General features: G+C 37.0%; 2 protein-coding genes across 2 annotated transcripts; both read right to left on the bottom strand.

Moving 5' to 3' along the window:
• Positions 1 to 445: 445 nt before the first annotated feature.
• On the bottom strand, positions 446 to 5,434 carry LOC135597252 (uncharacterized). The gene is made up of 5 exons (XM_065089961.1): positions 5,225 to 5,434; positions 5,031 to 5,157; positions 1,687 to 1,808; positions 1,082 to 1,351; positions 446 to 919 (listed from the first exon to the last, which is right to left on the bottom strand). Exons 2-5 carry the CDS (start codon positions 5,041 to 5,043, stop codon positions 647 to 649), a joined length of 678 nt encoding a protein of 225 aa, XP_064946033.1. The 5' UTR covers positions 5,044 to 5,157; positions 5,225 to 5,434; the 3' UTR covers positions 446 to 646.
• A 706-nt stretch (positions 5,435 to 6,140) lies between these two features.
• Positions 6,141 to 16,518, bottom strand: LOC135597251 (transcription initiation factor IIF subunit alpha-like). Its single transcript, XM_065089960.1, has 9 exons — positions 16,234 to 16,518; positions 13,927 to 14,082; positions 12,156 to 12,307; positions 11,466 to 11,836; positions 10,926 to 11,041; positions 9,059 to 9,184; positions 7,940 to 8,155; positions 7,604 to 7,807; positions 6,141 to 6,520 (listed from the first exon to the last, which is right to left on the bottom strand). The coding sequence occupies exons 1-9, from the start codon at positions 16,402 to 16,404 to the stop codon at positions 6,431 to 6,433; spliced, it is 1,602 nt and encodes a 533-aa protein (XP_064946032.1). The 5' UTR covers positions 16,405 to 16,518; the 3' UTR covers positions 6,141 to 6,430.
• Between the last annotated feature and the right edge of the window lie 402 nt (positions 16,519 to 16,920).

Genomic DNA, 16,920 nt, shown 5'->3' with positions numbered 1-16,920 from the left:
AGAATCATAGGGTCGATGCCCTCTTTAAAGGCAACATCGAGCTTCACCGACTGCTCAAATTTAAAATTGGTAATAGAAACATTGGATTCCCAAAGTATTTAACTCAATCGAGGCTGCATAAATTGGGGGCTAGGATATAAGACAATACCTAGTATAAATCTTGATTAATCCCTCCACATTTAGATTACCAATTGAATCCAGTAGAAATCTTGATGAATCCTTATGCACCTTTGGATTCTTTTCTTTTTTTTGTTTGTTTATTTATTTAATATTCATTATTATTTTTAATCAAAATCGGCACATTTAACGATGGCCACGCCACTGTACGTATGCATCAAGAGAAATCTAGTTTGATCAAATTAGTAAGACCTAAGGCTGACACTCTTGTTCTCCAGAAAGACTACAACAGTAGCATATCTTTAGTAAGAGAGTAGTTCACCATACTGGTAACAGGCAAACAGCAATTACAATGAAATAAGTTCAATTGTCACATTAAATGTGTCACAAATTGTCACAAAGTTCCAGGATCGACTAGATCATTAGATCATCTGATACCAGGATAACATCATGAAGGATACCTCAATTTGGATCAAATGCCTTTAACACAACATTCAGGAAGAACACAAGAGATGAAAGAAGAGAAATGTCAAGCTAGTGTGATGCTGCTCTCACCACCTGGAGGTTTGCGGATACCACCAAAGTAGTATCGAGGAGGATCCTTCCTATCAGCAAAGATATCATTACCGATCAATTCTTTCAGCTTTGCTTTGCTTCGTGTCTTTTCAGAGAATCCTGGCGGTGCAACATCTTTGAAGATGCCATTGCCAATTAGATCTGCTATTTTCTTAGCATGCATTTTCTTGGAAGTTCTGGCTGGAATTTCATCACCAAACAAGAAATTGTTCGGACCAGCAGTACGCTGCCATAGTGACAATACAGAACCATCAAATATACATATTTAAAGAAGACAGTAGGAAGAAAGCCACAATATAATGCACATCTAGGAAGAGAAACCTAAGGGGAAAGAAGTCGAGGCACCAAAAAATTTAAGCATCGACTGACTGACTTGTGCAATATTTACCGTTGGGGGTGATTTTCTTGGCGTAGTTCTTCCAAGGCCCTTGTCATTCAGCTCCAAATATTGTGCTGCCAATGGCCTAAGGGGAACTTCTCGTGGACGAGCAAAGATGCCATGCCCACTAAGTTCCCTGGATTTCGCATCAGATAATCGTTTCTTCAATCTAGGTTCTGATTCACTCAGCAGAGTTCCACTTAATTCTCGCTGCTTGGCAACCCCAGCCAATAGCATTGGTTTCTCAGGTAAAATGGTTCCTTTGCCATTGAAACAGAACTGGCCAATTGCATTAAAAAGAAATTACGGTTACACAATAAAACAATCATATATCTATAGGCAATCAAAATTAAGGTCAGGAATCTAATTGTTCTCACAAAATGAAATATTTATAATTGTTCACAATCAATTCAAAGATCTTGCATTCAATTAATAATTTCAGTGAAAAAAATTTCTCGTGCATAAGTGTAAATCATAACCAGTGTGGGTAACTATAGCATTTAACACTTCCCTTCACAGTATATAAAATTAAACACAGAAATTAAAGTTTTACAAAAGCTACAATTCAGAAATTTAAACAGTATTTAATTTTCATGGTGGATAGAGTACAATACCTGATAGTTATGTGAATATGTCCCATAGCTAGAAGTCAAAAAAGAATTCTCTGATTCTAATTGAACATCATCATTGTTAACTGCAAAAATGCCGCTACCAATCATTTCCTTTAACTCAGGACCTGAACATTTTTTCAGAAAAAACATGCTATATTATAAGAACATGCCATTCTGTATATGTAGGTAAAGGAATAAATGACACAAATGAAATTTTCAAGTATTAATGTTTATGCATTTGCCTTTACTTGCATAAGGATGTATGAATTGGTTCATAAGCTTGTTTAACATGATATACTCATCTAAATATGGCATCTTAAATCCTTTTTAGGTTAGTGTTGTTGGAATAAGAGGCACAGCAATGTTCTAAACATTCCATGATCACCAGTGCCGAATGAAAGTGGCATCCCAGTGTAATTGATGAAATGAGTTCTCAACAACCTTGTACATCATGGGAATGCCCGATATCAGCTTAGCAAATAAGAAAGGTTGAAGCATCTTTGCAAAGCATCATCTAATATTACATTCTAATGTACAACAGCAAAAGGCACTTACATTTACAGAAAAGAAATCTCCATAACAGTATGAAAAGAGATTATACCACTAGATATGTTAATGACCAAGTTATCAATAAGTTTCAACAATGGATTAAATGTGTAAGCCACCAATGACAGAAAATTCACTTAGAAACATCAAAATGATAAGTAATCTGCCATGTCAAATGCAAAGCGAAGTATTTAAGCTTCATATATATTGAAAACATATAAAAAGGACAAACCACAATAGTATGTATGTATCCCAGTGCAGATCAACTCTGGAGAGGAGAACACAATAGAAGGCTCTCTTGGGCTATGTCTCAAACAATACTTGACAGTGGTTTTTGTTGTCCCAGGATGAAGATTGATATTGGAGGTGGGTAGCTCCTAGAACCACCCTCTCGACATAAATAATTGTGGCAACTATGGACCACACCAGACTTAATCTAATATGCAAGTTATTTTCAGTTGGGAATCTTTACCAAACCCAATTTATTCTAAGACTGGAGATGGTTGGATCCTAGAACCATCTTGACATGAACTGAGACTCAACCAATACTAATTGACCATGCCAAATTTAATCGATTAAACAAGTAACACTCAGTAGGGAATCTTTGAGTTTATATGTCCAGACAAGAGCAGTGATTTAAAAAGGCGCTCGGGCGCTCGCCTAGGCGCTCGGGCGAGGCGAGGCGAGGCCTGAGCGCCTCGCTTCACTTCCAGGCGGGGCGCTTCAAAGAGGCGCCGCCTGGGCACTGGGTTCTTTGGGCGAGCGCCTGGGTTAAATCAGGTGACCAAACCAACGTTTTAGGTCTGGTTCGGTCTCCGGTGCTTTAGTTGGTTCAATCGAACCAACTAAAGCACCAATATCAGCTGTTGCTGCCCAACCCTAACCCTGCTCGTTGCCGCTGCCGCTGCCGCTCCCGCTGCTTGCTGCTGTCGCTACTCGCTACCGCTGTCGCTGCCGTTGTCGCCGCTCGCCACTCCTGCTCCCGCTGTCGTTGTCGCCGCTTCTGCTGCCGTTGCCTCCTTACACTCCCGCTCCCACTGCCACTTCCTCTTTTCTCAGTCAGCATCCCCTTACACTCCTCTTCCTTCTTCTCCTTCTGTATACTGTTAACAGTATACTAATAATAGTATTTGTATTTATTAGATTAATAATATATTATTTTAAATTTTAAAACTTTTTGTTAATGTGACATTATGATTTTGTATCTTAGATTTTCTTAATTTAATAGCATATTTTTATTTAAAATTTTAAATAATTATATTTATTAATTATATTATATATTTTTATATTTTAACGCCTCGCTTCGCTCGGGCGAGCGCTTAGCGCCTCGGGCGTTTTTTGACCTTAACGCCTTTTGGCGCCTAGCGCTTTTTAAATCACTGGACAAGAGCACAAGTCAAGATTTAAGCAATACTCATATGGAAAACTATTGATGAAATCAAAAGAAAGGGACACAATTTGTCCAACCAGCTTGAGAACTTTTGTCTTTTGGTAGTTGAGCGTCAGTGGACTTGGACATGGGCAACTGGTTGACAGATTAGCGATACTTGGCACTTAATGTATTTTCTATGCTGCTATGTGGATGTGAGACCTCCCAGAAGAAATGATAAAAGTTACCATCTTGTATAGTCAAGCAAACAAGATAAAATTTGAAGAGTTTGCAGATTCACAGTTGGCTGAATAAATGTACCAAAAAAGCCTACTCCTGAAAATTCACAAAGTCATATTAGCTTTCTCAGCTAAATTTTAATGTTTTTCAGGTATTTTAATGATTTTACCTAAGGTAATTTTTTTCTCAAATAAAATCTACCAGAATCTGCCAATTTTAGCTTCTATATTGAGATTTTTTTTTCATTTGGCTTTGATTTGTTATTGACTTATGAGCTTTTCACAAAAACAGATTAATTATCGACTTTCTCACTGTGGCTTTATTACATCCAAATTTATTAAGGTTGTATTGACAGACAATGTATCGATTTTCTTTTGTGTTCAATGACGTACAGAGTATATACATTATGCACTTTAACAAGGGTGATTTGTTTAGCAGAAATTACAGAGACTGTTAACAACAAACAATCTTGAATGTGTTTTGTCTGTGAAGAAATGAAAATCTACTCATGCTTGTGAAAGGCTCATATCTATCAGATCAGAAGCCCATTTCTCTGCCTGATGGATGGATCCAGTATCGAACTCCAAACTTATTTCACCAGATCATACTTCCTACCAGTCTCAACATATGTGTTCGCATTTTCAACAAACAAGCCTCAAAGAAGAGCCCATTTATTCTTCTCCCAATCAATCTCACTTCATTTACCAAAAAAATGGCTCGTAATTTCTAGAGAAAATGAAAATAAAGAGCAAAACTAAAGCATGAGACTCCCACCAATGCAGGTCCAAAGAGGGTCAATGTTTGCATCCCTACCTCTATGAAACTCCAAGCAATGCCGATTGATACACGTTCTAAAAATGTGTGGCGTAAAGCACGAAAGACAAATTACTGATAGTGAGCTTGAAGGAGTTCTCAGGGTGAATTATTATAAGAAAAGTTCAAGTTCGCACTAACCCTTAAATTCATGAAATACTTAAGGCAGAAAAAATTCTGAAATCATATCTGTTAAGCAAATCGTCGACTACATTCCGCACTAAAATGCGCCTTTGCATCTGAACTAGAGAAAAAGACTTCAATTATCTATTCATGAATCGATCATTGTTACTCAGCAAAGGCAGAAAGATAACGTTAAAGGATACACATTGTATGATGCAAAATACCTAGTCGATGTAGTTCACAAAACGACAAATACCTGCCAGATCCATGAACTCTATTATTGGAGGCTGAGCACGAAGGAGTTCTACCTCTTTCGAGCGATGCCGGCCTCGTCCTCCTCTTCTTCTCCCTCCTCCTTCTAGGTCTAGTATCCAATCCGACAGCTGCAACTTCCATGATCAGACGAAGATAACAACGCCGTAGGACACGGCGACAGCGGCGACTTCGTACCTGGCGCGGGCGGCTGGCGACCGTCGAGGCGCGCGAATTCCTCTCCAGCCTGCTCTCTCTCTCTCTCGTTCTCTCGTACGGCAGCAGAGCAGTTTTGTGGAGGGTGCTTTGACGTATGTGCTGTACAACAACGGAGCGGTTTGCTGCAGAGTGCTTTGCGATCTGTGTCAAGCGTTTGTTGGGTGGAGGGAGTAACGCGTGGATATAGGATTTTCAATTTTGGTTTTGGGGTACATTATTACACTACTAATTACAGCTTATTTGTATCTCGAAATTTTAATTTATGTTAGTTAATTGATTTCCTAAATTGTAAACCGATAAGAATAAGAGCTTTTTAATTGGTACCAATTAAACTATGCATAAACCTATTGACCGTAGTAATTATCAATTAAAACTTCATCCACCATTATTTTCGAGATAAGAAGTTTTAATTGATTTAAGGAGGCGATTAAGGACAAAGAATCATGCACCCGTAATATACTATGAAGAGGCAATCTAGTGGTTAGGTTAAGACGCAATGTATAATAATACCATTATCTCGGACACTTGTAATGCTTCAATAAAATGAGCATTTTTTTTCAAATAAATACATAATACGAAAACCTATTTCAAGATTATTGTTTATTTTCATGATAAAATTACAGAAGCATTCTTTGAAATCCATGATTTTCCCCTCTATATTTACTTTTTAACATACATATCCCTCCAAATCCTAAAACCTTAATCGTATATAGATGAATTACGGTAATTCATCTATATGCGATTAATTTGTGCAAATGAATTTAAAAGTCATTTCAACCATGCGGTGAAGAATTTGCACAAATGAATTTGTGCAAATTAATTCATCTATATACGTGAAGAATTTAAAAGTCAAGAAGAAAAGGTCACAGCTACATCAATTTGTGCAAATGAACAATTAAACAAGTTTAAGCCATTTCAACCACAACTGCATTGTAAGGTTTCAAGAACTGCATAGCCTGTGAAGCAACGGAGTCTTCGCATGCAAAGTCAGGCGAGTACACAATCTACAAATATACAATTAAGCCTGCTTTTATAGTATCCACCGAAACCTTTCCAAATATTATTTGATAACACTTTTATTCCGATTTGTGTTTGTCGCACTCGAAGGAGCGGTAACCTTGGAGACTCGGCAAAAAAGTCTGATGCAACATCACCAGAAGGCCGAGGAAACTATATGACACTGTACTATTTATCTCTCAGCACAATGTAGTTGTGACCATTAGCCTTCTGTATTTTTGATATCCTCCGGAGGATGTCCGCAAAGGCATTCTTATCCTGCAAAAAATTTATTTGAGTGATATCAGGTAATAAAGCAATTGATAATTGCAAGTTGTTTTCCAGAAAGGGACAAGGCAGTAATCTCATTAGTAGAGACTAGCAGTCTGAAACAATTTTTATTGTGTTATAGAAATCATGAATATATTTTTGACAAGCTAGAAAGCAATTGAACGGTGTAACACATACCAAACAACTGCAGATGTTCTAAGAAGTGATATAGCTAAACTAAGAGTGTGATGCATACAAACCAGGAGCTAAAATGTCAATCACAAAAAAAAGGTAAAAGTATTTAATGGAACACATAAAAAGGATCCCTAGGTGAAACATTTTTCACATAGTTTTCATAAACCTAAATAGCATTGACGCCCCAGTGACAAAAAAACTCACATAAATTCACCTGACCAAACAAACTAAGTACTTTGCAGATGGTATGAGGGAATTCGATGTCGATCAGCCTACCTATGAAAGGTTCAAACCAAAGGCTTCATCACCTAGGCAACATTCCCAGATGCCTAAAAGACAGCATGTAATAACAAAATCAAGAGTCATTTTAGCCAAACTATACAATATCGTGGTCTCCGAAATTCCAGTTAAACAGAAGAATAGACATTCAAAACCAAGTATTCACAGCGAGCAAGTATAGTTGGATAAGGTTATGGGTTTAGCAGAACCGATACAGATGCTCAAAACAGGCAACCCTGGACAACCCAGTAAACAAGTCTCCCACCACTATAGAATCTGGGGAACAGAGGTAAGACATGCTTATCACTCCATGTATAGGAGTAAGGTTATCCCCATGAACGACAACATAAGATTTCCAATCAAAGTGGGAACAATGATTCATGATTAGCGACCTATGAGTTACAAATTACTGGGGCAAAGTACGTAACTATGCTAAGTTATAGATGTTGAGAAATCAAAGAACTTCAGAAACATGAAAACTGAAAGAGTGGCTTCCTTTGGTTGCACCTTTACCCTGAAAAATCTGGTGTTTGATTTAGGGACTAGAAAACTATATGCCAGAAACTGTGCAGCATTATCAACCTCAGAGAAAGTAAAACAATAACAATATCAACAAACCTCTTGAGATTTTAGCCTGGCTTTGAATTTTGCAACCAAGTCCTGTGTTGTCAAAGGAGTGGCAGAAAGGAGTACAGTTCGAATTTCATCCTCTGTTACTGGAGCTGTAGAAGGTGTTGACCCAGGTCTGGAAGTTGTAGCAGGAGATGATTTTGGAAGTACATTAGATTTAGATGAAGTGGGAAGCTCATCCTTAGCACTTGGCTGAAACAGAGAAAATTGATTTATCATAAATGCAAGACTGAATAACAGCAGTGCACTTGCTTCAGTATGCCATTGACAACAACAAGACTTATAAACCAAAGAATCCTAAGAATCATATAATGGAGTACATACATTATCCTTCATCTTCTTCACAGGTAAACCATTATTGCTCTTCACATCATCACTCCCAGGTTTCCTCTTTGCTTTAGATGATTTTGATGTAGTTGGAGTAGAACGGGCAGGTCCAGAGGGAGGTGCTGCTTTTGAGGGAGTGTTTTCTGTTGGTTCGTCTTTGGGGGCATCCTTTTGTTTTGGAGCCAGCACAGGAGACATGCCAATTTCTTCATCCTAGACATGAAATACAGAATATTAAGATTTATAGAAACAATCCAGTTTGATGATTTATAGAATATCTTGACAGCCCAATAAACTTGGTAACATGTCATAAATCCTAGCAACAGCTGGTAGTAAGATAATATAATAGAAAAGTACACATTCAGATTGTGAAGGTTCCAATATTCCAATTGTTGGAGACCTTCAGTACAACAGCATAGAAGAATCTCAGCTTCAACTTGGTGCCCAAATGGTCAAAACAATTCAAAAAATGTACTTTTAGCAAAAGCGAGGTGGCTCAAGGTTCATGACATGAGAAATTTAAACAATGAAAAGCTGAAAAGCTTAATCTGCAGTGAAGTAATTAGTGTATGCAAAAACACTAAATGTTATGCATATATATGTTGCAGCAACCATTTGAAATCATATATATACAGTGAAGAATATATTCATATACCGTTCTCAGTTTTATTGCAAGAATTTAGCATTTCAATGATTGTGGATATGATCTTTGATGGAGACACATATGACCAAAAATTTTAATGGAGTCTATGTGTGTCTTAAAAGAAAATATAGCTACAACATGAACATCTTAACAACTTGTGTTGTTGTAAATAAATAAATCCAAACACATATAAGCCAAATAATCTGTGAATAACATAATTATATATGTATATGTATTGCATTACCACACAATCTAGCAATTACTGACTCATACAGTCCAAAGGAAAGAAAGATGCTTGTCAAAAAGGCAATGCAAAATAAAAAAGGATCCTACATGTAATTATTACAGCATGCACAACCAGACTACCAGACTAATTATTACAGCATGCACATCCTATGATCCAGAGGACATGGAGAAACAACGAGAAAGAGTAGACAAACTCACAGATTGTGAAATGCCAAATAAACACTTACATCGTCATCATCATCTTCTTCTTCACCATCAGATTCGTTTAATCCAGCAGCTCGTCCAAGCAGTTTTTTCAACTCCTTTCCAGATTTACTCAACCCACCATCTTCTTCGTCTTCCTCCTCATCATCCTGTGCACATTACAAATAGTAAACCAGCATTATTGGCCAAGAAAACTTCCTAGAAGACCAAGTTAACATATAGACAACATATTAATCAAGTTTGATGAACAGAAAATGAATAAAGGCACAGCTTCTTAATTTTATAAACTAATTTAAAATATCAGAAACTGTTTTTTATAATTAGCAATAACTTCAATATTTACTAAAATTTGCATCATTATTAAATGTTGGAGAACAATGAAGGCTTCTCTGATATAGATAAGCAACTACTAGATGACGACAAGTTCTCAGCATCTATAACCGCTCAAAAATAAATCAATCAAAACACCAGCATCTATATAGATACAGTGCAGACAGTAGTACAAATAGAATGCATATGCATATTTATTTGCTTTATACATATAGATATAGCATCGCCATATCTAGACTTTGGGTGTTTGCCCTGTCGATCATATCCATGTCAACAAGTCTCTCAAGCCCATGACAATAATACTACGTGCTTTCTTCATATCTCAAGTTTCCATAAATTATGAAAGTCTTCTGAAAAAAGTAAATCAAAGAACCACTGATCATAGATGTGATGCAAGCAAAGCACCAAATCTCAGACCACATGGTGGTGCCTTCCATCATGAATATCTCAACTAATCAATTTGATCTCATCTTAAGATCTATGATCAGGACAGCAAATAGAATGCACATTAGAAGGTAGGGATCAAGGATAGTAGGAAGAAAATACTGCAGGGAAAGAAAGGGTTACTATAAGTGAGAAGAGAGCAACCAGGGCATGTCTGGCATACGAGGGATTCCTTTATTCCTTCATTCATAAAATGTAGACCATAGTACCATACATCATTATTTAAGGGCACGACTTTTCGGCTTAAATATATTAAAGCGACACAGTCAGAATGAGTCTCATAGGATGTAATAATCATTGTAAATAGCAATTATAAATTTCTTTCCAAGCACTGGATCCCAATTATATTTCTTCCAGGATTTAAAGAAAATTTGTGTTCTGTAGAAACCAGAAGGCAATTTCAGTTTCCAATCTGTTAAGTCGGTTCAAGAAAACCTATGACATTCGAACCAAAGAATATAATAAATTACCACCTACTTGAGTCCAAACAAGATTCTTAAAACACATATATGGTTGGTTGTTTAAGGGCCTAGCTGCCCACTCCTTTAGCGGTATGTCTCGTGGCCCTTTCCCAAATAATGATAATTTAAAACCAATTAGAAAAGGGACATGAACTGATCCAGAACTGAGACTGAATCCTACGAAGAATAACTATAAAATTGATTCAAACTATATCAAGAAACCTAAGCTCACTGGATCTGATCTTAATAAGTAACAAGCCTAAATGATTAACAACTCAACCCAAACCATGGATGCAACAAGATGTGAGGGTGACTAGTGAATTTATGCTCAGTAGCAGCAGAAGCGATCCACAAACTGATACAAAAGGATATAATGATTCAGAGTGCATCATGTCAGTATGCAGTTGATGAAATCAACTTATTGAATAATCTGAAGGCAGTTATACAAAGATGAAAGACCCAAAATCCCTAAAGAAACAATTAATCCTTTGTCCCTCAGAAACTATGTTTTGACAAAATCTAAGGCAGTGTCAAATCTTATGCAAAAAAAAGAAGAAAAAAAATCCAACAAATCAAATCTCATCCTAGCATTGCTGGAAGATGTAGTTGCCATAAGCCTAAAAAGTTTCATGCCATAAACTTCTGCAAAAGATACCTGTTTAATTTCAGGGGGAGCAGGAATCTCAGGAGCTAAATCTTCTCTTTCCTCTGGATCATTACCAACAGCTTCATCATCATCAGTAAAAGTTTCTTCATGCTCCCAGTCATCACCTAAAAGATGTAAAAAAATATGAACCGATCAGCAGATAAAAACACACATCAGATAGGTACTAAATTTGTTTAGTACAAATAAGGATGATAATAATCCCAATCAGATTTATGGCAGATATAGTGGTGAGTTTACATGGAATCAGATATCATCCACAAATAATTAACACATGTATGGTGTATCAATCCCCTAATCAGAATTCAACTTAGACCAACTCAGTTCATGTGTTCCTTTATCTCAGACAAACCTGAGCGCATGGTGACTTGGTTTAGCTTATTCAATGAACATCTGTAACTGGATATTCTATGATCATGAACTTATAGACAACTAGACAACACTATACATGATTTATTATACCACTATTGGAAGAGATATTCTGAAATTACAGGTATTAAAAACATCAACAACAGTAACACTGGGACCCACCTTTTTCAATGTCATCATCATCAAGATCAAATTCACCCCCTTTTGCACCTTCTTCATCATCATCAACACCCTTTTTGCTCAGTCCAAGCCTATTCTTTCTTGCCTCCTCTTCATCCTCATTTTCTTCACCCTTGTCAGAATGCTCTCCATCATCACTGTTCTTTCCTTTCTTAAGGCGACTGCTTCCATCAGCCTCACCTTTGCTTGCTTCCTCATTCTTCTTTACTTCACCAAAAGCAGCAGCCCCGTTAGTTGCTGCCTTCATCATCCACCTTTCATATCCAGTTGCATTATGTCTCCTCTTGTTCATTTTCTCTTCAGCCTCTTCCAAAGTTAATTGCTTGTATTGTGCAATTTTGCTAAAATTGTACCTGTAAAGCAACTTGGAATTATGAGACATAAGACCTCTTCACGATTGAGTATTGGCCAACAATTATGAGATGTAAAGCAACTTGGAATACATAGTATAGGCATCACGACAATAAATATGGATATAATTTATAACCTCATCTCATATAAATTTGCAACAATCCTCAAAAGGAGCAAACCAAGCAAATCAACAATCTTTTGTTATTTAGCCCACGAAAGATGGGGGAACAAAACAGAAACCAAGAGAAAACAAAAGGACAGCAAGGAGATTTCAGAAGTGACAAGGAAACAATACACATAACTCCACAAACAAACTTGTACCAGGAACCAGCAGGAAAAGCAAGGAACTCCTTCCCATGCATCATTAGCAAATAATAAGTAGCAGTTGTAGATTGTGAGCCCTCAATTTGACCTTGATACTGATGCTGGCCAGTCTCATCTTCCAATATCCATGGTTTATTCTTGTACTTCTCCTGCACCATTCCATTAAGTACATCTAAATTCAAGAAAGGTATACCAATACCAATAAGGGCAAACAGCCATACTGGCTAGACATTGATATTTAAATAAAAACATATGCAAAAAAACTAGCGTTGAGAGACTTCCACATAAATAACCTCAAGTCCTTTAAAATCTAAAACATGCAAAATCATCCAGAATGCTCATGTTCACAAAATCATATGTTGTTACAACAACTATCAGATTCCTGTTATGTTCCTATTAAGTACAGATTCTCGAAGAACAATGCATAATGCAGATGCAAGTCAAACTCATACATTGTCTCAAATAAGAACATGGGAGCCTTTGCTCCAATTTGATCATAGAGCTCCCACATTCTAAATATAGCAAATATATTTTTTAAAAAAACTAACTATACTGTTTGACAAGACAAAGATATTGTCATTTCTCAGTTACAAGAATGAGAAACAATAATTTCTTCAATTTCCTCCCAAAGACCTGCATGGAGCCATGGAGATCTATCCTTCCTCTTGTCTATGATTCTACTTAAACCATGAACTATTACAACGAATCCTCTTGTTTATCATTCTATTTTAAGCCATGAACTATTGCAACAAATCCTCTTGTTTATCATTCTACTTAAGGCATGAAATACTGCAACAAACAATAAAGGAACAACTTTGGAACCCTTAAGGTGATTAAGACACCTAAATAAATTAGATTGACAAATCAATTCAATAATTCTAAAGCCAAAGAACTATTCTATTGGTTGTCCTGTCCATGGATTGCAATTTCATGTCGGGTACTTCCTTGGTCAGACCAGTATGTACTGTCAGTACCGGTGGACTGACAAATGGTACACCAATATATACTGAGAGAAGAAGATGAGGAGGAGAAGAAGAGGAGGAAGAAGAGAAGGTGGTGGAGGAAGAGAGGAGGAAGAAGAAGAGAGAGGAAGGAGGAAAGGAAGGAAGAAAAGGAGGCAGTTGAGTAAAAGGAGGAAGGAGGAAAACGAAGAAGACAAGAAGGCGATGGAGGAAGCAGTGGAGGAAGGAGGAAGGCGAAGAAGAAGAGGAGGGGATGGAGGAAGTGGTGGAGGAAAGAGGAACAGGAAGGAAAAGGAGGAGAATGAGGCGGTGAAGGAGGAGGAAGAAGAGGAGAGAAGGATGCATACCTGAGATCAGCAGCGTCTGATGTGTGGCATGGAGGTTGGTGGCGAAAGGTGGTAAGTGACAGAAAAAACAGGGCGCAAAGTCCGTGCATACAGAGAGGGCTTGTGCTCACGAGCCCTAACTGAAAGAGTTCATTTTTGTTGATAGGTTGGACAGAATTGCTTGAAATAGGAGCAGTCCACATCTCGGTTTAGGCTCGGACCGTTAATATTCGTATGAACAAACCAAACAGATTATACTTGACTTCCTTGCATCTTGTCTATAGTTTATTGAACTAGCCTAACCAAAATTATACCTAAAATACACTACCTTGCATCATGTCCTTTTACTAATAAGCCATAATTCGTATTTGTAACCTTTTGCAAGAACACAATAGATAACCGGCCCAATCTTATATAAACTAATCATAAAGGAAACAAATACAAAGAAAGATCATAGAGCATGGTGATGATTGTGCATACCTTCAAAGTGTCAGTGAGTTGGCGTCCTTGAAGGCCTTCTTTGTGAAGAGACCACCTGTTCTCTGAACTCTTCTTCGAAAAAGGTGGCAAGCCAGTTACAAACCTACCGATATAGAAAGCTTTGTCTATGTTGGCACTTGCCCGTACATTATATTCCTATATAGGAAAGAAGAAGCAAAGTTACAACTAGATCAAGTAGACGCAACCATGAATTTTGTAAGTTCCAATGACAAGCTCTACCATTTTCTAATAGGAATCCATCTAGAGAATCTTCCATGGACAATACATATATGCAAGTATATAACAACAGAATGTAAATAACACACTAAAGAATATAACCATTTGGTGATTTGAAAAGGCAGTCTAGATAACAAATGTCAAAAAAAAATTTTGTTCTACTATGATAATACATGTCTACCGTAACATGCTGTGTATAGTAGCAAGTCATTCAGAGTTGTTCTGCATTGTTATCACAAATGCAGTTTTTTGTTGCAAGTAAATAATTAAAGAAAATATATTCTCTGAAAAGCCTCACTGGCTTTGGGACGTCGGGAGTTCGATTTGTTCGGAGTTTTTGACAGCTGTTGAATATAATCTAAACAGTAGCACAATAATAATTGTCTTAACAGCCACTGAATAATGAATTATAAACTATGGTTAGTTCTCAAAAGACTACATTCGATGGACCATTACAGAAATACCAAGAAGACAACTCTGACAACTCAAGAAATAATACTATGTATCCTCGTGCACATAGAACAACAAATTTCAGCAAATTCTGAATATAGCTTCATCCAGAGAGTATGAATCTTACAGAAATAAATAGAAAGTATGAGACAGTAGGCATATAATTGATATTGGCCTATAGATGCAAAATATTGAACATAAAATTGTATATTCTGTATATAAGAAAAGGAAAGCTAGAGATGACTAGTCAAAAACTCCACAATATGATATTAGAATTACAAAGTTTTAAGTGAACACTTTGAGTTAGGGAAAATAAAAAAATATCCGAGAAAAAAAATGAAAAATATCCAGTATCCTACTAGCTATTTTACAGGAAAAAAAATACTTAAATAATGTATTAAACAATCATCAATATCCCACACGTATGGATATCACTATTCACCAACTCTTTACTTGAATATCTATATCATGATCCTACACAACTCTTTACTTGAGTATATATATCATGATCCTATACAACTCTTTAACTTTGTTGAACCTGAACCACTAGCTCAAAATGCTTAAGTCAGAAGTAAACTTTACTGGTTAATTAAAAACTAAGCCACAGTAAGTTCATCTGCATTACAAAAAAGGAGATCCCAGATATATACCAAAGACAGCTAGTCTACCAAAGAGCTCTCTAGGAAGGTGAAGAGTGTTTGAAGCTGAAAATTGCTTTAAAACAGAAGCAATATTGGAGAAAATGGCTTCCAAAAACCAAGGAACAGGAGATGTGCCTTTGACAATCTAAGTCAAAGGAACAATAATAAACCCATTAGACCTTATGAATTAATCCAAGTCTTAACCTATTTCCGATGTGGAACTAAACTGGGATGTTATAATCTAATTATATTATCTATACCATTAAAATCTACATCCATCGTGAACCATTAAATACAATTCAAATATCAACTGATCAAACTATACACTCAAAGCGAATACATGATAATGCTTGGACAGAGTGCGTCTTGGCACGAGATCACATGTCATACACTTGGAAAGGCAACAAAGCAACCCGTTCTGGACCAGGAGAACAAAATTTGTGGTTTCCATTGGGTAGATTCTACGTCTCCTGCCTCAATTGTCCAAACACCAAATTTCACACACATCCGAATTAAGTAACCATAGAAGAGTCCTATAAATTTACCCACCACAAGTCCACCACAAATTAAGAAGGGAAATCGGACAACATCAAAAGAAACACTAATCTTCCGATGCAAAGAAAACCCTAACCTGAAAAAAAATAGAAATAGCATCTAGGATAAGGCATGTTGAGGAACAATTCTAGAGGTTATATGGTGACAAAGAAAGGAGGGAAAACCCCCTTCTGATCAGGAGAATTAAAAATCTTGCATCGAATTTGAACGAAATGTCTACTCCAGATCCTGCTCTTTACCAAAATACAAATCCATCGATATCAGAAAAGAAAAAAGAAATACCCCGATTCAGATCGACGAAACCCTAACCTTGAAACGTCTGCGAAAACCGACAAAATCCTAAAGAAGGAAAGGGAAAGAAAGCCCGAGGTCTGAACTGCAAGACTCGGATCCGATTGGGTTGACAGGGGGATCAAGCGCTCACCCGGATCAGTTTGGTGATGAAGGCGCCGCAGAGGTGGCAGCGGCCGCGATTGGCCGCCATGGTCTTGCCGCAGGAGAGGCAGAGCGTGGTGTGCTTGCAATTGCTCCCGTAGAGGTCGGACGTCGACCCGCACCCATCGCAGCACGGCTTCAGCACCAAGTCGAAGCTCATGGCGGCACACGATACGGTGGAGAGCGGTGAAGGAGGAGACGAAGAGCTGGAGGGCGAAGAAACGACGCCGTTGTCTTTTAACGGCAACAGTTTGGTTTTACACGTCTAACCTTCCGAGGTTTCAAAATAGGGGTATTTAACCCTATAAATTTTAAGAATATATATACACCGCCGTATCTGACGTCACTAAATTCCATCGAAAATACTGAAAATTTTATGAAACTAAAAATTTATCTGATGATAGTGTCGTAAATCCACTTACAAAATTTTAAGTTACATTTCGGTAAATTTATATCTACAATATCGATCTCACTCAGTCGAGAATTTGAATCCTGATAATTTTTTTTTATATCTATAATTAGACTATGAAGATGATGGATTACTGAAACATATAATTTGTAATCTTACTATATACATATAATCTTTATATACCTATATATATATATATATATATATATATATATATATATATATATGGACACTTATTTATTCTAACAACTGATTGCAGAGTCATGT

This window comes from Musa acuminata, chromosome BXJ1-11 (assembly GCF_036884655.1).
Source record: "Musa acuminata AAA Group cultivar baxijiao chromosome BXJ1-11, Cavendish_Baxijiao_AAA, whole genome shotgun sequence".
Lineage (NCBI taxonomy): Eukaryota > Viridiplantae > Streptophyta > Magnoliopsida > Zingiberales > Musaceae > Musa > Musa acuminata.
The sequence above is the reverse complement of the archived record's forward strand: the minus strand, read 5'-3'. Positions and strand labels throughout refer to the sequence as shown.